General features: G+C 37.3%; 4 protein-coding genes across 6 annotated transcripts in view; 2 read left to right on the forward strand and 2 right to left on the reverse strand.

Moving 5' to 3' along the window:
* Positions 1 to 90: 90 nt before the first annotated feature.
* On the forward strand, positions 91 to 3,102 carry Fign (Fidgetin). 2 transcript variants are annotated; one of them, XM_070209449.1, is made up of 8 exons: positions 91 to 304; positions 365 to 749; positions 982 to 1,142; positions 1,201 to 1,337; positions 1,401 to 1,690; positions 1,744 to 2,163; positions 2,242 to 2,361; positions 2,961 to 3,102. In XM_070209449.1, the coding sequence occupies exons 1-7, from the start codon at positions 177 to 179 to the stop codon at positions 2,359 to 2,361; spliced, it is 1,641 nt and encodes a 546-aa protein (XP_070065550.1). In that variant the 5' UTR covers positions 91 to 176; the 3' UTR covers positions 2,961 to 3,102. The 2 variants fall into 2 exon arrangements, with proteins under 2 accessions (XP_070065550.1, XP_070065551.1); XM_070209450.1 differs by lacking the exons at positions 91 to 304; positions 2,961 to 3,102 and having other exon boundaries at positions 607 to 749; positions 890 to 1,142; positions 2,242 to 2,495.
* Positions 2,616 to 24,966, reverse strand: LOC6627998 (platelet-derived growth factor receptor alpha). 2 transcript variants are annotated; one of them, XM_070209448.1, is made up of 15 exons: positions 24,303 to 24,966; positions 9,748 to 10,116; positions 8,594 to 8,699; positions 8,304 to 8,534; positions 8,053 to 8,236; positions 7,379 to 7,611; positions 7,264 to 7,304; positions 7,044 to 7,198; positions 6,923 to 6,962; positions 5,909 to 6,071; positions 5,697 to 5,851; positions 5,376 to 5,634; positions 5,170 to 5,296; positions 3,340 to 3,445; positions 2,616 to 3,272 (listed from the first exon to the last, which is right to left on the reverse strand). In XM_070209448.1, exons 2-15 carry the CDS (start codon positions 10,066 to 10,068, stop codon positions 2,922 to 2,924), a joined length of 2,472 nt encoding a protein of 823 aa, XP_070065549.1. In that variant the 5' UTR covers positions 10,069 to 10,116; positions 24,303 to 24,966; the 3' UTR covers positions 2,616 to 2,921. The 2 variants fall into 2 exon arrangements, with proteins under 2 accessions (XP_070065549.1, XP_002051787.2); XM_002051751.4 differs by having other exon boundaries at positions 5,909 to 6,074; positions 24,303 to 24,965.
* Myo31DF (Unconventional myosin ID) overlaps positions 6,519 to 25,326 on the forward strand; it is a 42,059-nt gene continuing 23,251 nt past the window's right edge. The window contains exon 1 of the mRNA XM_070209447.1: positions 6,519 to 6,615. Coding sequence (XP_070065548.1) covers positions 6,563 to 6,615 — 53 coding nt within the window. The 5' untranslated portion in view covers positions 6,519 to 6,562. The remainder of the gene's footprint in view (positions 6,616 to 25,326) is intronic.
* LOC6627997 (facilitated trehalose transporter Tret1) lies at positions 13,422 to 17,028 on the reverse strand. The gene is made up of 5 exons (XM_002051750.4): positions 16,734 to 17,028; positions 15,218 to 15,450; positions 15,019 to 15,149; positions 14,600 to 14,952; positions 13,422 to 14,162 (listed from the first exon to the last, which is right to left on the reverse strand). The coding sequence occupies exons 1-5, from the start codon at positions 16,804 to 16,806 to the stop codon at positions 13,543 to 13,545; spliced, it is 1,410 nt and encodes a 469-aa protein (XP_002051786.1). The 5' UTR covers positions 16,807 to 17,028; the 3' UTR covers positions 13,422 to 13,542.

The following is a 25,326-nucleotide window of genomic DNA, read 5'->3' on the forward strand; positions in this document are numbered from 1 at the left end:
TTGCTATCGATAATAGTTAAGCAGCCAAACAAAAGCTGGCTGCTATGACTGCGAGCAGCAGTGCGCAGAGCTGCACAGTTAATCGAACAGTTATCGACCAGCCGCCACTTGCAGCATAAGATCAGGCCGGGAAAAATTTAATTTGTTGTTTCTTAAATTAATTCATTATATACATCATGTCCGCGCAACCATGGACCGCGGCCTATGCAGCCAACGAAGCAATATGGTTAGCCAGCGAAGCCAGCTCTGGCGACAAACAAAATGCATGGCGCGCACAAAAATTGTTACTGGCACACGCTACAGGGTTATTGGAAATAGGAAACGCGCACATTGAACAGCATTAAAGAATTCTTTTATCTTATAGCAACCTAAATGAAGCCAGCCATTATGATGTGCTTAAACAGCATCAGGATAAACGTGAAAGTGCCAGATGCACGGAGACGTACATGCAAGATTGTTTAAGTGGATGTCAAGAGCTGCTGGCCCAGAGTCGTCGTCGACGTGCCGCTGCTGGAATGCCCGTCGAATGGTCCGTACCCCTTGAAAATGCGTTCGAGCGTCAGTGTCGGGGTAGATATGAAAGCTGCATACGTGATGAAATCACAACAAACGAACTGCAACGGCCCATGGCCAACAGCAACAGGATACCACTCTGCATACCAGTGCCCACAGTGTCCACAGCAACAGCGTCTCCAGCTTTCGATGGATTTCGTACGGCACGTGAACAATTAATGCTGCATGATATGAAGGTAACCATGCATCTTATTATAGCCAACTGCTGATATTGTGTACCCTAGAATGAAGTATCATAATATTGTCTCAAAAAGGCGATATTGACATGTCCATCTTTCCGTCTACTTCTATTAACTATTTTCCCTGTGCTTTTTAGATACGGACAATGCACTATGAGCATTATTAAAAGGTTGGGTGTTCAAGCGTATTAAATCTTCGGTGTGCGCTCTTTTTCGTTATTCATTCCAGAAGAGCAAACAAAGTGTTGCAGCTGGAACTGGATTAGGCAGTGGTGCAGGTGGAACTGGTGGCGCACCCAGTGATATCATGAACTACAGAAAAAAGTCGCTGGGTGGACGGGGACGAAGTGTAAATGCCAAATTTGTGCAGCCCATTGGACAAACTGAGGCGTCAGTATAAACAGTGCAGTTAAAATCATATCTAGCTAATATATACTATTTAATCAAGTAATGTTGCTGCTGTGCCTGTGAAGCAGGATACCCCGGCCAAGGCTGCCGTGGCAATGCCACCCTCTTTGGCACATTTGGATCCCTTAATGGTTGAACAAATTATGAGAGAAAGCATGCATAAATACAAGCCAATAGGTGAGTGCAGTTACAAATATAATCGTTTATGTGTCTAAGGGTTTTTGTTCTATCATTTTACAGCTTGGGAGGATATAGCCGGTCTGGAGTATGCTAAATCAACATTTATGGAAACCATTATACATCCCCTACAGCGTCCAGATCTGTTCAAGGGTGTACGTCGTCCGCCTCGCGGTGTTTTGTTGTTTGGCCCACCTGGCACTGGAAAAACTCTAATAGCCAAGTGCATTGCGTCTCAGTCAAGGGCAACGTTCTTTAGCATCAATCCGTCCTCGCTAACCTCCAAGTGGGTGGGCGAAGGTGAGAAATTGGTCAAGACGCTATTTGCTGTTGCCGCCGTACATCAACCAGCCGTAGGTAGAGCCTAATTGGTATAATCAAGATTAAAAGCTTCATTTTCTTGTAGATTATATTTATGGATGAGGTGGACTCATTGCTATCGCAGCGCTCGGATAATGAGCATGAAAGCTCAAGGCGATTGAAAAACGAGTTTTTTATACAATTAGATGGCGCGGCAACGAACGAAGATGATCACATTGTTATCATCGGTGCTACCAACCGCCCCCAGGAGCTTGACGAAGCCGTCCGTCGGCGGTTTGTGCGACGAATCTACGTTTCGCTACCTGAGGCGCCAGCACGTCAACAGATAATCGAGAAACTTATACAACAAGTGCATCATAACCTTGACGAAGCACAGGTTCAAGGGCTAGCTGAGTTAACTGAAGGGTACTCGGGCGCAGACATGGATAGCCTGTGCCGTTATGCGGCCATGCAGCCGCTGCGAGCTCTAAGTAGCTCAGAGATAGACTCAATTGACGCACAGCAGGTAAAATATGGCAGTAAATTATGTAGAATTTTTTATTAAGCTAGAGGAAAACTCTGGATAATTTTCATTACTGTACAGCTGCCTGCCGTAACCATGTCGGACTTTATGTGCGCACTGCAGCATGTCTCAAAAAGCGTCTCACCGGAGGATGTGAAGCGTTACGTGGCGTGGAATGAAATTTATGGCATTAAGCGTTAAGTAAGAACAACAAAGCTGAGTTTTTCTGACGCATTTATTAAAATCCTTGTTGCGATATTTTCGCTCATATATTGACAGTAGAGTGTACTTATATTTCGCTATCTTCACATTTACTTAGATTTATCACGCGAATTGATTTATATATATATATATATATATATATATATATATATATATATATATATACAGATATATATTTATATATATATATATATATATATATATATATACAGATATATATTTATATATATAAACATATTGTGGAATGCTATGACATAGACAGTCATTTACAGACATATTTAGAGCTACTTTTAAAGGGTTTACAAACATTAATGTTTATTAACAATATTGTGTTTTCTAGCTCACAGCACATCAAAATTTGTATTCGTATACATCAGAATTGAATAACATTTAGATTTCGACTAGGTTCTAGTGGGCTTTTGATCAAGCTGCCTTCAACATGCTTTATAAAAGCATGACAAAAGGCTGGAATTAGTTTTTAAAATACATATAGATTTAACTTAAATAACAATTGTACTAATTAAATTGCATTTCAACATTTACTCTTTAATCGGTGGAAACACATAATCATCACTCAGACTGTTAATGTCCACATAGGTGGTCTTAGGGCTTAATACCTTGTAAAGTGCATCAAATGTGGGCCGCTCTTCGGGCTCCTCCAGCCAACACTGCAGCATTATTGTGTACACCTGAGGTGTACAAATCTCGGGTCGCTCCAGGCGATTGCCCGCTAATAGAAACGGTATCAGCTCACTGTTGCTTATAGTGGGATATGGCGATGCGCCCAGTGTGCCAATCTCCCAGAGCACAACACCGTATGCCCAAATGTCGCTCTTGCTCGAGTAGACATTATCCCGTATGGCTTCAATGGAAAGCCATCGCAAAGGTAACTACATGTTAAATAAATGATAAAACATTAAATTATAATTATGACTTCGTTTCATTTGAAGGACGTACCTTGCGTGTTTTGGTATTTGTGTAGATGCCATGTCTAGACAGACCGAAATCTGATATTTTCAATGTCTTATTGTTGTCGATTAGTACATTGCGCGCTGCCAGGTCGCTGAGGATTAGAATTTTCACAGGTATTGTAAAATTCACTTTACAAATATTTAATTTGGGAAATCAATTAAAGTTGCATAAATATTAATGTAATTTATAAGTAAACTATTATTTTTAGCCCAGTTTAGTCAGATGCTAAATCACACGCATTTATATTAATTAGCTGTTAACAGTGCGTTTAATGCTTCAACTACCACATTAAACAAATAACATTGAAACAATAGCCTACGTTTCACACCATATCAATTTGTCCTTTAACAAAGCTTCTTTACTATCTGAATTATAAATACGCATTACACAAAATTCGTCTATTCATATATTCATTTATTATTCATGATACTTTGAAACTAATTCCATTTATATATATAAACATTTGTGGACATAATGGGGTTGCCTTTGATTTACCCTGTACTCCTTTAAAGAGCTTAAAGGATTTGTAATATCTTGGTTACTTAAATAAATCGCTTAATGCCTCTGAGGACGTAACGCTTACGCACGAATAGCTTGATTACTTAATTAGTATTAGTAAATCAATATACAAGAACCCCTATTTTTATTGATTACAGTGAAAAACATTCACAATTCATGAATAATGACTGAAAATATTTTTCAATGCGCTTAGAACATTGTTTGCTTAAAAAAATTCATTTATCGACCGCATTCGAAATAACATGCTGTCAAAGGGGCTGAGGCGGAAGGGCTAAAACAAAGCTACATGCTCAAAAAGCCATAGAGCTGATCGCGTCCGGGTTAAGCCGGGGTATACCTTCAACTATCCTATATAGACATAGTTCAAAATTTACCAGCCCCAAAACTCGACCAGAACTCAACCGATTTTCATAAGATTAGGCTTTCAGTTCATTGTTTGGCCTCTTGGGGGTGAGCAAGCTAGTAATATATATAAAACCTGCCACAAATAATCAATAATTTAATTATCTTCAATCCTGAGCAGAATCTGATACAATTATTTAGCAAAATAGGTATCTACAACTTTCGGGCTCGTGTTCGTCTCTGCTTCATCTTGTCTTATTTGCATCGAAACTAAACTCAAATTGCAAACATATTTTTTTAATAATTGTTTGCGTTTAATTTGCGGTAAGCATATACATTGCATTACTGCCATTAAAATTAAAATTGTTTTTGGCCATGCATCTTTTTTTTCTGGCAGACAAAAATATTTTGTTTTCGTTTAGGAACTAGTTTTGAACTTTATAATTGTTTGGAGAAAGAAACAAAACTCCAGCTTCGACACACACTTTAATATCTCAACTTTTTAAATAATATTACAAAATTCACAAACCAATTTCATTTTGCAATTTTCGTTGGGTTTCAATGATATTATTGTATGAAAATTCTGTCGTGTACACACATGCCTGTTCGCCTCTCAATAACAAAATTAAATCAAAAACACCATGAACCCACTTATGGGCAAAAGAGGTTTATTGCCTTTGTGCAAAAGTATGTAACAGTTCTCCGAGCTCATGAATACATATGTTAATAGCGAGGATGATGAGCTAAGTCAACTGGAGCTAAGCCGATTGTATGAGTACCTCGATCTCGGGAAGAATAAAGCTGGATAATTGTTGTATAGTAAAATCCTATATATCCTATTTGTCAGCATATATGTATATTGGTTCAGAGTATCTCTTAGTCGAGCTCTTCCGACTAAAGCACTATTAGTTGTGTGTTTTACTTCTATGTTGGCTTCGTATTAATATTACTTACCGATGTGTAATCTCTTGCTCCTCTAGAAAGCGCATGCCATTTGCAATCTGTAGTGCAAAATTGTGCAGCTCCTTGTTGTCGAGTATGTACTCAAATGATTCCTCATCATCCACAATGGTATAAGTAGCTTTAACAAAACAGAACATAGTTCGGGAAAAGGGAAAAATAAATGGTTACAAGCTGGCGTGCTTCATTTGTCAGCTTACTTTCTGCGAACGAGGGCTTTTGCAATCTGGCGCCGACACCATTCGAAGTGGCATGCTGCGAGCTTGAGTTGTTCGTGGAGGCGGACGATTCCAATTCATTGCTCTGATTGGAGGCCTTCAATTCAATGTAATTAACACTCTGCGGTCGTGGTAAAGATGCACTTCTCGAGTTGGCCGGCAGCAGTCTGCCAGTCGGATGATTGGCATTCCGTGATTTTGGCTGCCCCAGTTCCTGGCGCACCATACGCAAGTAACTTAGCTGAACAAAGACGAGAAATAGTTTCGTTTGCCTGGCCAACCGCATTGGGGCATAATACTTACCAGATTACCGCGTCCCACATACTCCATAATCATCAGATAGGGTGCTCGAATGGTGCAACAACCCAGAAAGCAGACCACATTGTGATGTGTGCCGACGCCCTTCAGCATTTCAATTTCCGAGAGAAACTCGGCGACTTCATCCGCCGACGGATTGGCTAAATTCCATTCAACATTTCATTTATGCATTAATTACATTTAATTAATTGGCATACCCTTCAGCTGTTTCACCGCGACAATCGTTGTGCCTCGCATGCGCCGCATATTGATGGCAGTTGCCTCGTGCACACGGCCAAAGGCGCCTTCGCCCAGCATTCGTCCAATGTGAATCGCCGAATGCGGCACCTCAAATATGTCCGCCAGACCCAGAGCTTGTGACTGCTATGGAAGTAAAGAAATTTTTGGGGGGTTTTCAGAGAAATAATTAAATACAATTTGAGTTCAATTTATCTATCAATCTATTAATTGAATTCTTGAGCGATTTTCCATTTGTATTCTTCATATAAGTCTTTTTTTATTCCTACATTTTTATAAACTATCGGAAAGTTGTTTAAGTTTAAGATTTCCAATTAGTTACATATTTATATTTGAATATCTACACATATCACATAATTAGCTATAATCATAATTAATATATTTATTGGAATATTTAGAAATGAGAAGAAATTAGAACCGACTTATTTTTTTTTTTATAATTTTAATGTTTTCAAAGTTCTTTTATTTAGGAATTTATTTAAATATTCATATTTGAAACACAATCTTTTCATAAATTTCTTATACCTCCTTTTTTATTTCCAGAAATTATAATTTTCGGACTTGCGAACAACTTCTGTGTTGCCATCAAAAGCATTTTTCGGTATAATTGAAAAATGAATGAATTTCATATTGAAGAACGGTTCGGGTACGTATCTACCCGCAGCAGGTAAGAAGCTATGATACTTAACAGGTAAAATTAACCACATTTACTTAGTTGGGCTAATTAGCTTTTTGGGAATTGATATACAAATATTTGCAGGAATTTATTCTGCCTTATTTACACTAATTTGCAACTGTTTTTATACTATAAACTGGCCGACTTGCTACTTGACCTTGTTTGAATTTCCACTTTTCACTTGTTTTCACTCATTAAAATTTCTGTCAACAAATTTGTGATTGGAAATTAAGTTAATTCTTTCATTTGTCCATATTAAATGAAAAATATTGTTATGTGAGAAGCAAATTTTATTTACCTCGACATATTTGTCCACGTAGTTGATGTTGTCCTCCATTCTGGGAAAATGAAAAACAAATTTTCAATGCGGCAAACAATTGCTGCAACTGCAGCAGCCAACAAATTGGATATTAACTCACGCGACGGGTGCTGCCGCAAAGGATTGCATGTAAATTTGATTCTTCTGCTGTTGCTCCTTAGCCCGGGCCCGGCGACGACGACGCAACAGCATTGTCAATAAGCCCGCTAATATGACGGCAATGAGCAATGTGGTCATGACAATGAGCGAATTATTCTGGAGTAGAATAAAATATCAATATAGCTATAATAGAGGAGCTAAAGAAATATGCGTATACCCACCAAATTGACATTGTTGTTCAGCAACAGGGGACTGGCGGGAACTGGGTAAACAATTTTATGAGATTTGACATTTCCGAGTATTCCGAGTAAACATTCACTCAGCTCTTTGACTTACCTGGCACTTTGGTAACGCTGCGCGGCCCCTCACAGCCGGCTGTGTCTATTATCATCGCCTGCAGATTAAGGGTGGACTTCTCCTTCAGTTGTGTGCCCAAATTGATCTTCATGTTGCCATCAAACCCCTTGACTGTGGGCCGAAAGTGCAATTCGCTGAGATTATAAATCCGATTGAATAGATTCTTCAGAACACCTCCCCAAGGCAGCGAGGGATTGCTCTCCTCGTTGATTCTGTAGCGAATGTGTAAAGTTTCTTAAATATTTGCCTCAATGAACGAAGCGAGAAGCAATTGGATTAGTTGTACAAAGCACTTTATAAAACAACTGTAAATAACTTCTCGTACACTGGCTAACTTAATCAAATTTAGTCATGATTTTCTCAGCATTTTATCCCGAAAACAGTTAAAGCAAATTCTTAACCAAACCATGTATTTCATTAAAATGTGTTAAAAATGTTGAGCAATCGATGCAAATCTAAAGACAGGTACCATGAAGCGAAACACCGAAAATGTTCGAGCTTACAGCCAAGCTAAATATGAGATATGTATGTAGGTTGTATGTCTGCAAGGCCATTTAATATTTAGCATCTGGCAAATAGCTTACAGAATATTGAAATTGTTGCAGGCTTTCTTGACATGCGGTTCATGCAAAAGAGTATTCAAGGAAACTCACTTTAATTGCATTCTGTATGACTGGAGGGCCTCATGCAGATGATGCTCCTGCTCCTTGCGCAGCTGCTCGCTGGCCAGTATGGTGAAGCTGATGCCAATGGTATCGTTGGCCTGCATCTTGGCCACGGCCAGCACTTTGGGTGGCGTCGGCGATAGTTGACAGGAGCATTTGCCGGCAACACAATCTGCAAGCGAAACGAAGACCATAAAATGGTAAATTTTAACAAAGATGAGATGGCCACCGCCACATACGTGGAATGAAAACGCGCATAGAGCGACGCACGAGGAGATTTGACGTTTCCACGGTAACATTGTATTGACAGCCAAACATGTAGTTGCAGTCGACAGACTCGACATTCGGATTGGGGCTCTGCGGCAGATAGATGTACTTGCTGGGCTTCTGTTTGATGGTGTACTCGCTGCAGGGCGCATCCGGGCAGCGAGTGCTATTCACAGCGCTCACCAACACATTGTATGTGGTGCCTGTTGGGTTGTTAAAGCTCTTATTATCCATCGTCCTGGTTATAAACACAGCTACTCACCGTTCGGCAGGTTGTCCTCCCAGTGCACCTGCAGGCGAGGTATTTTCTGCATGAACAACGTTACATTTGCGGTCAGCTCCGTGATCTCGCCTTTAGATGGACTTAGCTGCTTTGCGAAAATGATTGTTAAAAAAAAAAAATATATATATATATAGCTTAAAACGATTGCTGCAGGATAACTGTCAGTGCTCTTTGCATCCCCCACATTATTGTTTTAATTGGAATATTTCCCAGAAAGCTTATCTGTAGCTTTTTTGCACCACAAGCAGCATGCCATACATTTTTAATTAAGGTTGCACTTTTACCCATCCAGAGCGACGCATATATTGGTGCACCACAAATCAATTATAATTGCTGAGCATGTATTTAACAGGAGAACCAAAACTACCTTCGGCACACCGAGACTTAAATTCTCTTTTAGACATGTGTGTATGTTGATGATTTTATACGAATGTTTTCTTTCCGACCAATTGTTTTTATGGGAGCTATTTGTTATGTTACACCGATTTGGCATTGTTTTGCAGAAAACCAGAAAACCTTTCGTTACAATAAACTCTCTTTACGACCGACTCTTCATACATAGCTATTCCGAGATAATATAATCATCACATTTCTTAGTTTAATATTTTATTATATTCTTAAATACACCTACGTATGTAACAGATTTATATATGTACATCTCTGTGATCTAAGAGATCAGAGTAAATTCAGAAAAGGTTCTTGAGCATATCTATAAGATTATTAGAGTAAGAGTGTACACTGATTACGAACATTGCAAGTTTTTTTATATTTCTTCTAACATAAAAAAAACGTGTCGATCATATCATCGGGATTTTATAAGAAATATTGCTGGGAAATAAAGCTTTGGTATAATCGAATTTCTAAGTAATTTGCTTACAAGAGTATTTGTTCTTCCGCGTTTATTACATTATAATATTACATTCCAAAAATATTGAAATTAATGTGTTCCTCGTATTTCTCTAAGTACTCTCAGTCTCAATACTTAGTAGGTATAAAATTGCCGCCCTTAATGTGCCGCAAAGACTCTACCAATATATGACAATAAAGAGATTTTCAGCACATAGGTAATCGGCTTTAAGGCGGCCAAGGATGGAAAATTGATATTTCTTCTGAAATGTATGAGAAGTACTTACATTGAATTTGTTCCTGTTCACTTCCTCTGCAGAACCTAACTTTGGTTTATTGTTACTTGTTTTACTGTTGTTGTCGTTGTCAATGGTGTTATTGTTGCTGCGGCTATGCACAGTATTCAGTAAAATGGTTTGCATAGTGGGGCCTTTGAGTTGAGCCCCGGTTATTGCCTGGTCTGCGATGGTAGTCAATAGGGTTGGCATTGCAGGCATTGATAAGGCGGCGCTTTCATTCCTGCTCGCCACCATTTGAGCCACATGGCTGGGTAGCAATAGAAGAGCGGCATATGATATGAGAAAATTAAAGAATTTTAGCCGCAGCATCCTTGAAATTTGCTCTGCTCATAGTTAAAATTGTGAAAACGACGCTTGCTGCAATTATCAAATGAAAATCGCATAGTTAGAATATTGTAAATTTTCTACCAAATTTATAGTTTTAAACTTTAACTTAAAATATATATTTTAAAATGTTGTCGCAGCTGCTTAATATAATAATTAGTTAGCCAGAAAAATAAACACATTAATATATAAATTCGTCCTCTCACTTGTGGGTCCTTTGAGGAGTTGAATGGCATGAATTAATTAACCGACTTTGGGTGGCTTTTGCATAAATGAAAGACAAACTACATTGTTTGTGAAAATAATAATACCACAAGTCCCTCGCGTTACAATCACAATATATTTCCTTTCACATTTCAATTTAAATGTTTATCTTTTTTTTTAGTTTTTGACCAAATAAAACAATTAATTTAATACTATTTAAAGAGCCGTGCGAAAATGCGTGCAATTTGATATGTTTGAATTTAACATGAAAATGATATATTCTTAAATCAACAGAAACAGAGACAAACAACAAAAAACTAATTAGCTGCATTTCATTAAGAGTGCCAACTCAAACGAAAGCACTATAGCGCGAATTTCGCATACGCCTCGTTGCCGTGTCCTGGCCATTTCTCATTTTCCATTACCCAAAGGCAGCGCGAACGTAATTGAGGTTGAAGGAATTTTACAAAAAATGGACCTTAAAAAAATTAGTATTAATCTAGAAGAAGAAATGGGCTTAAATTGGGTATTATAATGTTTTGCAAATGTAGCCAATTGAAAGAAAGAAACCCCCAGTTTTATAAAATAGTGCCTTAATAATGTTTATCTATTCGACAACACCGATCAAAAGTCGATATAGATATATAAAGATAAATTATGTAATTTATAAAATTAAGAGACAGTTTCTTGACGGTCCATCGAAATTTGAAGAAATTGCTCAAAGATCTCAATAATGTCTATGAGTATATATTGTAGGCAAGTAAGCTGTTTTTTCTAATACATTTTTTTATTTTTCAAAATTTTAGTTGTAAGCTGAGAAGCAATCAAAACTGTTGCATATGTTTTATGTATGTACTGAAGGCAGCTTGAACGTTTGTTACCTTAGCGATGGGTTTAGGGTATCTCTTAATTGAGGACACCCGACTAGAGCACGCTTTTTATGTTTTCTTTTGTTTTGTGCATGGCAATCAGCGAACAGTTCGGTAAACATTGCTGTCAAAGTCAAAACTTTAAGTTAGCCAGCACTTAGATTTAATTGTTGGTGAAGTAAACTAAAACACGCGACAACAACAACAAAAACTAAAACAACAACAACTAAAACAACAAATAATGCACTTAACTGCTTTTGCATTTGTGAGCTGTCTCTTGTGTGCAGGTGTGTGTCTGTCTGTGTCTGTGTGTGTGTGTGTTGTCACCTGTTATCTAGCAGACAAAAGGCGCAATGCCTTTTGACAATTTTGCTTAAACGAATCAGCCGCACAGCTTACGGCTTGAGGGGCTTTGGGGTGACAGAGGGCAACATGGCGTATGATTATTTAACAAGCTGATTATGTTTTGAGCGATCGCTATCATTAGAGCTACCCGAGGTCGCCGTTCGACTTTAATCGAACGCCGTTTATTAAGATAGCAATAAAAAAATAAAAAACAATATTTTGTATGTTTCCATAAGGTCATATAAGGTTATTTTCAATAACTATATGGATGATAGAATTAAGGCGCAGATTAAAACTGAAAAAAGGAAGAAAAAGAATCTTAATTAACTTCACTTAATTGTCCAAATTAATTAATATTTTGAAAAAAATGGCGTTCAGATTAATATTGTGCTCAAGTAAACAACAAAAATAACAAAGAGAAAAACAATTTAATTAAGTTTGTAAGTTCAACGAATTTAAGAGCTGTAAAGTTCTATAGATATAATTCAAAGTAAAGGCTATAATTCTTTAGCAAAACTATTTTTCAATGTTATATTTCTAAAAATTTCTTGTCATCGACAGATTTACAATGCCTTGAAATGAATGTCATTTATGCTTAAATGCATATTTTCTTTATTTCTTTGATTCAATTTTCAATGCCACATTCACAATAATAATATTTGGAAATAAATATCATTTTCCATTGAAAAGAATGCATTAGGAGCACTTAGATTGGCACAAAAGATTTGGTACCATCTGTTAGTAGGGCCCATATACTATGGTGTATATATAAATATATGCTATAGAATAGAATGTCATAACAGTAAAACGTAGTATGGTTATCGGGAATTGTAATCACAATGATTAAGCAGTTGTGTGAGAGCTCTAGAGAATAATATATGTTTTTGGCTTTTATAATTCCCCAAGTCATTGCGATAACAATAGAAAAAATATATGCCCATTGAATTTGCATTATGCAATTTCACCACACTGCCATTTCGCATTTTCACATTCATTTTTCTTTTTCCTCTCGTTCGCCATTTTACTGTTTACTGTTTACATTTGACATTTGAGTTTTTCACGTCGCCATTTACAACGCGCATTTCTAAACAAAACACTAAGTGTTTCCCATCAGCATGTGTGTGTATTCCATGTGTGTGTGTGTGTGTCTATACTGTTGCGTGTTTGGCGCCACATCACACACACACACACACACACACACTCGCAGACACACACACACTACTGGCGCCCTGACAACACTTGGCACTTGCTAAACGCTGGGACGTCGCTTTAGTCGGGCAGGATTAATGCGCGTATTTATATATAATAATGCTAACAAAGCTAATTGTTGACACGACATTAACGGCAGCGGCGAGGGTGGTGCTGCGGCCGGGGGGGTGAGTGGTGGATTGGGGGGTTTGAGCTTGGCAGTAAGCAGCAGCAGTAGCCAGGTCATAAATTAAACGATGTCACAACGTTTTTATGGCTTGCTTGCCGTTAGTTTGTTTTGGTTTAACGCTCATCGGTGAGCCTTGCGCCACCCGTCCACCCCCAGCCACCACCTGCCCTTCTCAGCAACAGCTAGAGCTTGGCCATAAATGTACAGTGTTTTATGTAGTTGTAAAAATGTTAGTCTCTTGATTGTGAGCAGCAGCTGTCTAATTAATACAGTCTGCAAAAAATATTATCATTATTGAATTAATAATTTGATTACTTTCGTCACTAGCGTGATTCATTTTTTGTATATATAATTATTATGATCAATTTCGTCAATGTATTTTGTAGTCAGAGCAGCTGCAACTTTTTTGATTAAATTATAATCGATTTGGGGCATTTTGTGTGTACTTAAATCCCTGAAATATTGTTTTGTTTGCGCTTTTGATATTTTATTTCAATATCACATCTAAAAAAGAAAAGAAAAACAAGCGAACATAATTTTTTTTAAAAACTATATTTTATTACAACCTTTCGTCGGATTAGTGTCAGACTTTATGATATGATATGGGTACAGATGATTTAATGAAAAATGTTGCACTTAATACTGAGCGTTAATATGGTTGATTTAATCATACATGGACCTGCCCTTAGTCTCCTCCACAAAGACAACCACATAGAAGACACACAAGGCGCTAACCGCAGCACAGCCCCACATTGTGGCGGCCAGTCCCAGGTATTCCATCATCAGCGGGAAACTCTTCAGCGATGTGAACGCAAAAAAACTGAGGCAGCCCAGGCAGGCGCTCGTGGCCACCGAACGTATCTTCTGGGGCAGCGTCTCGACCAGGACCACCATTGTAACTGAGATGATGCCCACATTTGCCACAAAGATAATAATGGCCATAATTGTGACGGGCAGCCAGGCGGAAAAGGCGCTTAGATCCGTATTCGTTTCCTCCGCATAGAAAGCATAAACGCCAAATGCAGTCGTGCCCAGGGCGCTGCCTACACAGGAGACTACAAGCAATATCTTGCGTCCATAACGATCCACCAGATAGATGGATGCCAGCGTGCCCACAATTTGCACGGCGCCAATGATAATGGTGTTCGTGTTGGGCTCCAGCTGGGTGTGTACACGCTCAAATATATTGGACATGTAGTTAATAAAGGCGAAGGTGCCCGTGAATATGTTGCCTATCATCAGCATGAGTCCCGTCGTTATGGCTTTTAAAGCGCGTTTGTTGCCTGCCCCCAAATTAAATGGGAATTTTCAAAAGAGAAACCAAAAGCCAAGAACACAATTAATGGACGAAAACGGCTGTATTCCGGCACACCGAAAATTAAATACCCTTGTATAAATAGCCCTATGCAAAAGCTTTGTATCCGACCGATTGTTTCTAAAGGAGCCTTATGATATTGTAGATCGATTTGACTAGGTTTGGCAGAAATGTTATTGCTGAGTTTTGTCAAAAAAAGCTGAATAGTTTTCTAGACAAAAACAGCTTTTTCATCCGATTCTTACTACAAACAGATATGATATAGGTAGTATCCGATATTGATAAGAGTAAGAGTATCTAGTTTGTTCAAGGAAAATCGGAAGACAAATTAGATTTTAAATCAAGAACTACATTTTCTACCCATCGTTCCTGATAGTGTCGCAGTTTTTGGTTTGGTGCACTTACAGAAATCCGCTATGGTGAGGCCCTCGTTATGCTCGTCCTTGGTCTGCTGCTGTATGGCCTGGCGCATTTCATCGAACTGCTTCTGATAGGCACGCTCGGACTCCTTGCTGGGCGTCGGGCCATCGCAATTGCAATAAAATTTCAATGAGCGCTGCGCATCCTCGTCCCGTCCCCAGCGTAGCAGCTGTTGCGGCGTTTCCGGGAATCGCGTGGCTAGCAGCAGATAGCACAGCGGTAGCACCACCACCACGCAGGGTATTACATGGTAGGGCACATAGGAGGATATAATGAAGCCCAGCAATATGCCCGTATTGACGGCCAGGGTGAAGAAGGAGCACAGCCGACCACGTATGCTGCAAATGGTTTGTTACGCAAAGTTTTAATAGTCCAAATCCACATTCGCATATTCATCCACTCACCTGTTGTCGGCAATTTCGCCTATGAATATGGGCAGGACCACAAACATGCCGCCACCCGTTAAGCCCGCACAGACTCTGGCCACATAAAGCCATTCAATGGATTCGGCAAAATAGAACAGAAACCAAATGCACTGCGGGGTTAACATTTGATAATTAAATTGCTATTGATGCTAGTGCCTGCCCCATTTCAGAAACTGACCGTGTTCGGCAGCGCCATGCCGTAGAGCGCCACTTTGCGTCCAAAGCGATTCATGATGAAGGAGAAAAAGAAATTGCCTGTGACACCGCCCAAACTGATCACTGAACCCAGCCAGGAGGCTTCATTAACATCAATCACAAAGTCGAGAGGCGTCTCCAACTCCGACTGCAGCTTGGGCAGCATCGGCGACAGCCATCCCAGTCCAATGCCATGGCAGAGCGTAATAAGTATAGCTACGGATGGTCAATTGTTTCAGTTTTTCAATTTCTTTCATGCACTCTTTTAATCCAAGTACGTTCCCAATCAATATTATCCCCTTCCTTGCCAGAACATCCATCACAGGAACGATAGCTACTCGAACAACATCCTGCGCACTTAAGTGGCTTTCAAGCCTCAACTCGACAACTTTGATAAAATATGTGTGTGGTAATCGTAGCAAGGGAAATGGTTGCTACCTGCCTGGAATTCCTGTGAAAAATTCCAGCCCACACCTAAACCGACAATATTTCCTTTTGAGCCACACAAAGCCTTTGAAATGTAATTGATTTACGTACGCAGTTCCGCCGCAATTCAATCTTCAACTGTTTACTTTTTTTCTTTAAGATAATTTAGAGATTGTAGATTGTAGAATTGAAGGTGACCCCGTAATAGAAATATGCCCAGCTAGACTTCTATACATATAGATCAGCTTATGAAAGTCTAAATTCTTGAAAATGGTATTAAAATTATGTTGTAGGAAGCATCTAAGATATATCATAGCTTGTACAGGCATATATATTCTTGATCAATATCTAGAAAAGCCGCCAGTCTGTTCGTCCTTGCGAATAATATATGTATTTAATCTCCACAGGCAGAACGAGTTTATACGTTTTCGTATACTCCTACCCTTTTTTTACTATCGATAAATATAGATTTTGAGGAATGGTTTCTATTAAGCATAACTCGAAGATTATTTGGGCTAGTTACAACTGGGAAATTTTATATGTAAGTTTTCGTATTATTTAGATTGATTAAGAATATATTACTTTCCCTCTCAAAGTTAATATTCAGATCAAATTTGGAAACAAAGTTTTAAGTGTAGAGCTTTATGTTTTGGGCCCTTAGAATTGGGTAACTTTTTTTGTAGATTTTATTCGACACTCTTTGCAATACTTTCTTATCTTAAGTTTCTAGGAATTCTTTGATTGAACCACTTGAAAACCCATTAATAAAAAAAATAATATAGATTCTTATTATTGTTGCTCCTTATAAAATATTTTGTAAATCAGTCTTCTATTTTTTTTACCCTTGTAAATTTCTAGAGAAGCTTAGCTGTGCAACCCTTAGGCATTCGTATGCTCTAAATAATTAATTTAAATAATTATAGACTAATGAATCCTACGATATCAGGACAGTCCATATGGCCTAATTTTTGTCTCTCATTCTCTCTCACTTTTTCTGTGTCCCTTTAAAGGCTAAGCAATTTTATTTGTTCTGCCTAATCATGCCAACATCCCAATAAAAAAAAAAAACATACCACTCAATGTGACCAGCAGCTGACGACGAAACTTTCTCTCAAATATGCCCGAGTCGAACATGTTAAGAAACATTTTGTATATTTTTTACTTTTATATTTCACTAGTAATCTAAATAGTTCTCAATTCTAATTGTAGTTCTTTGATTTGGATATCACAGTCTTAGTTGCAGTTCTTGAACTGTCTTCTTTTAATGCTCCTTAAAACTTTTTCTTGAGAATTTATTGCTCATATATAGTTTTTCCATGCTATTCACTTTGGTTGCTGGCACCAATTAAACGAGTTAAGATCGCGTCCGAGTCGTTGTCTAAAATAACTTGCGAAATAAGCATCTTGGCCCTATTTATACCCAAAGCGCAGGCTGTGATATCTCAAGACGTATCTAAATCTTTGTCTAAATACGAAATTCAGTTGGAACGGTGACATGTGCCTGGCTTGTGGTCCCTGGCTGGCGGTCGGCTAACGTGGGTGTTGTGACGCCTAAAGCTTCCGCAGCTTTCGCAGTCTCCCAATCTTTACGATTGGGTAAATCATCCGAGACGCGACTCGTTTATCTCAAGTTCGCAAGACACTCACCGGAACTGACACCGTTCCAGCGAAATCTTTGAAATAGTTTCCACTTTTTTGCCCATGACGTTTGCCTGCGCTGACAGCCTGAAAGTTTCTTGACCTAGCCAAATTTATGAATGATATCTAACCAAATAGCATTTACGTAAAATTAACTAACTGCTACGCAAAAACAGAGTGAGTGCACACACAACCAAATCCCTGCTCAGTAAGTGCGAAATAGTTTAAAAATAATTGGTTTCTGTGAATTTGGTGCGAAATATCCAAAATAAACTTTCCTCTGCTTGTGACATATCAAAATAAGTAATTATACGTTCGTTCCAATTAATATTTTGAAAGTCCCAATTATCGAAAACTCATAATTCACACAATAAAACATGTGCGACTAGCTGATATTCTATATAAAGCTAACTCTATCTTACGTATGTATACCCAAAAAACATAAAAGAATCATGGCATAGCTTCTAAACCAGATTCTTTACAATTTGAGGAAAATCTGAGAAAGGTATAATTTGAATTACGCGTTGAACCAGTAAATCCCAAAAGTGTCGAGTATGAAATCGATATTTATCGATTAATAATAGTTTTTGAGCCCCTTTTATAATCATGTAAGCCATGTTTAGCATTAAAAATATCGATAAGATATCAATTTTTATCGTTCCGAATTCCGTTTCTAAATAAATCGCGTATGACTTCAAAAATATAGGGTAAGATATCGAAGTTAATCAATTATTCTTTATATAAAGGAAATTGAACTTAGACTTTCGATTTTAATCTGTTTTCCAACACTTTTAAATCTTAAATTATATATTTAAAGGCCGCAAACCAATTTCTCTAAAATCCAACAAGACCAAAAATAGACAAACATAAATAACTCAATTCAGTTAAGAGAAATTTTATAAAAAATTCTCTTGTGCTTGTAAATGTTATCTTTTGCCCGTGACATTTAGCTGACAGCTGACTTTGACCCTTCTTACTTTTTATTTTACGGGCATCAATACCTTACGACTGAATGTGCCTTTTTCATCAATATCAAGTTGCGACTGAGCCACAGGCAGGCCAAATGAAATGGAAAAGTCATATTTACTTGTGCCTTGGCAAACATTTTAGGAAAGGGGTAACCTTAAGGATGCTGTTTACAATTTCTGTTGAATTTAATGGGCATGGAAAATCAGGTGTATGTTGTAATTCGAAGCTATGACAGCTGAGCGCAACTGTCGACTTGCAGATAGGCTGTCTACATATTTATCGGAAATGGGAATGTCTGTTAGCTGTACACTTTTGTTTACAGGATATATAAATGCAATTACGTAAGCTGGCGAACGCATGAATACAAAACTGAACTAAAAGAAAAATCCGTCAAGCCCACACATTTTCATCATCTTTCGATTTTGATGTGCACGCCACAATTCAAGTCCCGCGTTTGCCACAAAAGTTTAAGGACGTCGAAGTATGCACGGGTAAACATACTTGAGTGTGGTTCGCCCGACTAGAAGATGCCCTCTCCACTCAGCGTCAAGCTCTCCCAGTGTGTCCATATAACCAGTCATTAGCATCAAGAGCATATATACACATTTTGCCTGTAACATTTATTTGTCCCCGCCCGATATACCCTGCTTACCCACTTTCAGTGGGTGCGGCTGTTTATTTCGCTTACAAGTATGAAAAAGCCATTTGCAGTAGCTTCAAATGCTTTTGGTCTGGGGTCTGCGATAAACAACATCTATACATATTTTTATATATATGTTGCGAGTTTAGCGAGTGGCAGCTCTTGAGCCAACTATGGATGGGACTCACGCATAGAATTCAGGTACTGCACATAATAATATAATATATATTTATCATTGCCGTTTGTATTCATTTTGCAGTTTTATTCATCTGATAATATTCACAGCCAGACATACAATTTAATATATTATACCCTTTTTAAATAGACCTCGTTTATTTTTAAAGCAGTATGCTTTAAACTTTCTAATCTATTCGCACTTGATTAAATAACTACTTGTATAGCTTTTGCATATGTATAGATTATTGATTATGTGGATTACATTACATTATAATATTCTAGAGAACCTAAAGTAATATAATTTTACCACAGTCCCAATATGTATATATGATATGTTATATGTAAACACATGAACCTAGGATAGGATAGAAAAATATGAATAAAGTTAAATTCCGTAGTATTTGGAAACAGGGAACAAAGACTCTTAACGAGTTGCAGGAGTTGCAATCAGAAGTGCTTCGCTTAAATTGATTCTTCATATTCAACTATCGACCTTTTTTTTCCACTTTATATCAATACCCAATTTGTTTTAATAACATAAAGAAACCTGGTTTCCAAATTCGTAGGTTAGGCATTTGAATAGAAACGAAACCAATTCACCCTTTAAGAGTGTTTAAAAGTTCGTCTTGCCGGAGTTAGCTTTTTGGGCTTGTTCTCTCCATGCTCAATACAAACATCGAACAGGGAACAAATGAATCGACTTTAAAGCTGTTATCGCCCTTAACAGTTCAATGTCGCCCATTTTATGATATGTATAGAATTCTGTTTAGTGATAAGTTTCATATATTTTGTGTGTATTTTTTTTATATATTTTTTTTTTACGTTTAATCGTTATCGTGCGCGCGTATTCGATGCTTTGATAAGTTCAATTTGTATTCTATTTTATGCCAACTTGAACAAATTTATTGTTGATTTTGTGTTTGTTGTTTTTTCGCTTTTGGTTTTTTTCTCTGGTTAAACTAGAAATAAACAACATAAAAAAAATACAATGGCCAAATGTGGGCGCTGCACACAGATGTGCAGAAATGTGTGGCGTGTTGTGGCTTCAATTGGTATTATTTCGGCTACGCACTAGACCATTTACGTCTTTTCCATTTGGCCATATCGTACCATCGACCATCAGCACTGGGCTGACTGGCAAATTGTTGGCTGTGCGTGTTGGACGATGGGTGGGTGGGCGGTGGGTGGTGTGAGGTGGGATTGTCACGCGACTGTGAATTAACCTGTTGAACACACAGACACGCTTCGGCCGGCGATAAGACCTGGTGCCTAACAAGTATTAAAAGGCCACCAATTTGGCATTGTTTCGCCAGGTTTTGGACTATCGAACTTCAAACTTTCGACTCGGCCGGGAACCACTTTTATAAACGCATTACTCAAATCTGCAGCGTGCAAATGCGAACGCAAAACATATATTTATCGAAGCGCATTGTTTTGGGTGGCAATTTCTATTCCAAATTGTAGTAGATTATTTGTAAGAAATTGATTTATTTATGCAATTATGTCCCAGCCTTACCGTTTGATTTATAAATTCACAATTGTTTTTAATTGGATTTGTTTCTGTGTAAACGGAATATAAGTTCTCTAATTGAAGGTATGATTTCTTGTTGCTTGTTAAATTGATTTACTAAATGATTGAACAAAAATTTAAATGGATATTGTTTTTATTTATTGCTTTATTTAAAATGTTAACAGCTCGCACAATTTACCTTTGGTAGGTTGCGGGCAGACGTGCGTTATGTGTATTTTAAATGTTATTTTAAAATTGAAAAATGTGCATGCAGTAAAGCTGCCTTTTGCTGAAAATTGTTTAGAAATGTTTGGTTTTTATTTTATTTTTTTTTTTCTAGTTTTTAATATGCCTGTTTTCATGTGCTAAACAATTTGGAAAAACTCTGATTTAACTTTTTTCAAAGTTGCGTTGTTTTATCTGTGTGATTGACGCAGCTGCTTTTATGTGTGTTTGAGTGTGTGTATGTGTGTGTGTGCGTGTGTGTGTGTGTGTGTGTGTGTGTGTGTGTGTGTGTGTGTGTGTATTATACCTACGGCCTTACAAATCGTTGCGAACTTTTAAAATCAGCAAATGTCAACAGCAGATAAAACAATGTTATTGCAATCAAATGTTCAGCATTGCCCGTATAATATGTAATTCCAATTTCATTAAATAAATACGGAAAAAAAACAGTACCTGCGATTTGCAGGCGTGAAATCATTTTTAGTGAGAAATTCCTGTAGTTGCCAGGTAACATGAATTGACTCAATATTATCGTATTTACTGCATTTCAGTTGTTTGTTATTAATCCTTTAAACGCTTAGCTGAGCGTTATTTATTTCCACTCGCACAAACAGTTTTAAAGTCTCTCTCATGTGTATAAATATTGCAGTTAAAATGTTAAACATTTTAATTACTTAGAAGATTTAGTGAGACTATTTTAAAGATCTTTTTAATTCATATTTAATGCATATTACAATTAATAAAATATATTGGGAATTGCAGTAAAGTGAGGCACTTGAAGTGAGGCACTTAAAGTGAGGCACTTTTATGCATTTACATAGTAAATGTCAAATAAATGGATTTATTAGGGCGGTTCGAATCTAAGAAGCAACGTTTACGAACAAGACATAGTAAAGAATTGATAGAAAATATGCTCTCTCGACAGAGTCAAGTCGAAAGAGAGCAAAATACGTTTGGCCTGTGTTCATTCATAGAAAAAGTACACGTCCGCTCATTTTGCACATTTTGTTTGTTCTGTTGTATTTATGAACTCATTTTTATTTTATTTAACAATTTGTTTACATTGCATGGGGCACATAACATATGTGTATGTATGTACATGTGTGTGGGCGTTCATTAACAAAAGTTTGACGCGTTTTGATTGAATAAAATGAAAACAAAATCTGGCCTACGGCTCAGCGGGATATTTGTTGGCTAAAAACAATAAATAAATAGTGGGCATCCCTGTAAATAAACGTGCCACTAAAATTTTAAAATTTAATTTTTAAATACAAGACCAACAACCAGCCCAGGAGTTCAAGCTTAATTTATCAATTTCAGTGCCTGTTTATTTAGATTACAAATTACCTTCATAGGTATATATACATACATATATATTTATTAGTATATGTATGCATGTGTGTGTGTGTGTGTATGTGTGTGTGTGTCTGTGTGTTGAAGTATGTATAAATTTGTTTTTGCGACTGGGCAAGTGTTCTATAATAATAAATAATATGCTTTTAAACATTCTAACAGAAGCAGCAACAGCCCAAAAAGATAGAGAGAGAGGGAGAGAAAGAGAGAGAAAGAAAGAGACAGACAGAGGGAGAGCGACCTCTCCCAAAAATTTTGTATTTGGAAGGTAGCTGCCAATTCGATAAGTAATCGACACACACACACCCACACACACACACACGCACACGCACACATATGCATACGCACGTAGAAAATGGCGTCGCTGCTTATCACTTCAAGTGGCCGTTGCTTAATTTGTCCGCAAAAAGAACTAAATAAAAATAAAAAATAAAATTACCCACAGCGCCGCACAATCTAAACCAAAAAAAAAGTGTGAAAGCACGCAGTAGTCAGAACTAAAAGGCCATAAAGACAATAATAATTTGTTTATAAGACTGTGCCACTGTGCACAATGGTGTCAGGGGGCTATGCATCAAGACAGTGGTGGCCGGGCTGTTGCTCAAGTGCCCTCCGATACAGTTCAAAAGCCCATGGCATAATGTCAAAAAACCCAATTAGTTGCACCTAAACACAGATACAGCACCAGCCCCAGTCCCGAGCCACGCCCCGTACTGCGCAACCCATACAATCATATATATACATATATGTATATATATGTCGATTGTCTTGAGTTCAGCGTCAAGTCAAAATTTATTGCGCAGTCGAAGCAATTGAAATCATGATTCTCAGATTGATGACTGGACTGACCCAACGACATGGAGCTCAGTCAATTATCCTATGCGTAAATCAGTCACAGATAACTTAGTTGTTGGTAAATTTCATTTGTAGCAAATTACAGGGTAATTGAGGTTTGACCTATATACTCAATACTCTCACTCTCACTCTCTCTCTTTTTATACTCCACTATAAAGAAACTGCTAGCAATGCAAAAAAATAAAATCGGAGTCGGCGATAATCGAATAGATTACTTTACTTGATCATATAGCTGCTATGAATAAGGATCGTGATAAAGAAATATATATTTCTTTTTAAACACAAAAGACTTACATCAATATCAACTAATGAAACATTAAATATATAAAGATACAAATATGTATACTATATATAGTTTATAATAATTAAAACTGATCAATTTAAAAATCCAGGTTTTTAATCGAATTATTATAAACTATTATGGTTTAAGTGTTTCGATTAGAATTCTATTAATATGATAGACGCAATCTTTTAGTAAAAGCCTTATGCTTTTCAAATCTAAACTGATCGAAAACAATTTTATTTTTGCCAAATACTGTCTACTACTAAACTTTGATTAAAATTGTTATACTGTGCTATATACCGTAAATATAGAGAGGTAGGGGCATTAAATATTCGGCTAGCTGAGGCTAAACAGAATTTCTTCTTCTGCACTTATTATTTTTGTGCCTTGCTGTTGCTATCTAATCAAGGCCAAACGTCTGCTGCCAGCCATGATTCCGTTTACCAATTCGCAGCCAAAAATTGTGCACTCATGTACTATAAACTATGTATATAAACCAAAAGGGTAACTTTTTTGAAATTCCCGCAAGTTTCCCCATTTCTGATTCCGGACGTTTGCATATTGAAATTAACATAATTCAAAATGTGCACAAAGCGGTATTTCCGACTCTAGAAATTAGAAATTATTTCCCTTAATTGAATATATCTTCATTTTAAGGATAGAGCCTTTTGCTTTCGTATATACAAGCAATTGTATATCATATTTTCAAGAATGCACTTCCTATGGCAAGGGTCTAGTGCAAGAAGAAGCACTGTAACGACTTTAAGTGCGTGCTTGTGTATGTGTTTGTGAATGTATTGTAATCTATGTAAAGAATATATAATCGTCTAGTTTAAGGGACGGCTCGACGCTTGGTACAGAGCATCTGCCGTCTGGTATACTTTGAATTGAACAATAAAAGTTCAACTAGACTCTCAACTAATTTCTCGAAAATATTGCCAGGCAAATATAAAATAGTCGAATTACAGTGGGACCTATGTTTGTGCACTTACCACATCAGTTTTAACAGAATAGTCCACTTCAGAGTTGTGTCAATTTACTTTTAAATAAGGTTGTTTTTCTTTTTTTTTGGTTTTTTATTAACTGCTCACTCTAAAGAGTTACCAGAATTGGTCATTAGATTTTGTTGACACTGAGTTAACACTTGACGTATTTGTATTTGTTGTCGTTTCACAACACTTGTCCATTTAACTATTGTGGCCCATACAAATACGCAACACTTTGTTTCGGCCAATTGTGATTAAACGATTTCTTTCATTTAAAAACTTAAAAGCAATTATTAATTTATTTTTTTCACAGAACTTTTGTTTATTTTCACATGGCCCGTTGTGCTTTTTTTTCCCTCAAATTCATTGAATTCCAAAAAAAAAATTTATTCAATTGTATATGCAAAAACGTGTAAATTATGCCACACACACTTTCTATGCAAATATGATATTGAATATGATTTTATAATAGTTGACTGCACACGCACATTTTCTTTTAATTTGAATTTTCCATTTGCATTTTCAATTTATAATATTTGCGCTATTTTTAAACTAATTTGGTTTTTATTTTTTTTGATTATCATTTCGCTTTTCAAATTTGTCACGCGCGCCAAATTGTGTTGATGCAACAAATATAATTTGGTAACGGACGCAGCACACGTTGAAGCAACAAGCGTTTGTGCCGTAATGATAAAATTTGTTAACGTTCAAGTTTGGCCCTCCGTGCTTGGCAGTAGTAAAAGCTTCGCCGAAAGCTTTGCCTCACGCATCAGTGTGCTGTGATAACGTAGCCAATGTGCGTGTGTTGGTATCTGCGCGTGTGTGTGTGTGTGTGCTTGTGCGTGCTTCAAGTTGTTGCACAGTGAAGCCTAACTAAACGAGAACGTAATATACTCGCACTAAACAATTAAATATGTGAATTTTCTTTTGGTTAGTGAAATAAATTAAATATATAATAAAAAGCGAGCATGTATTTTAAGAGTAAATGTCATTTTGTGCCACACAACATGCAGTACAGTAAAATCTTACT

Source organism: Drosophila virilis, chromosome 4 (genome assembly GCF_030788295.1).
Source record: "Drosophila virilis strain 15010-1051.87 chromosome 4, Dvir_AGI_RSII-ME, whole genome shotgun sequence".
In the NCBI taxonomy this organism is placed as follows: Eukaryota; Metazoa; Arthropoda; class Insecta; order Diptera; family Drosophilidae; genus Drosophila; species Drosophila virilis.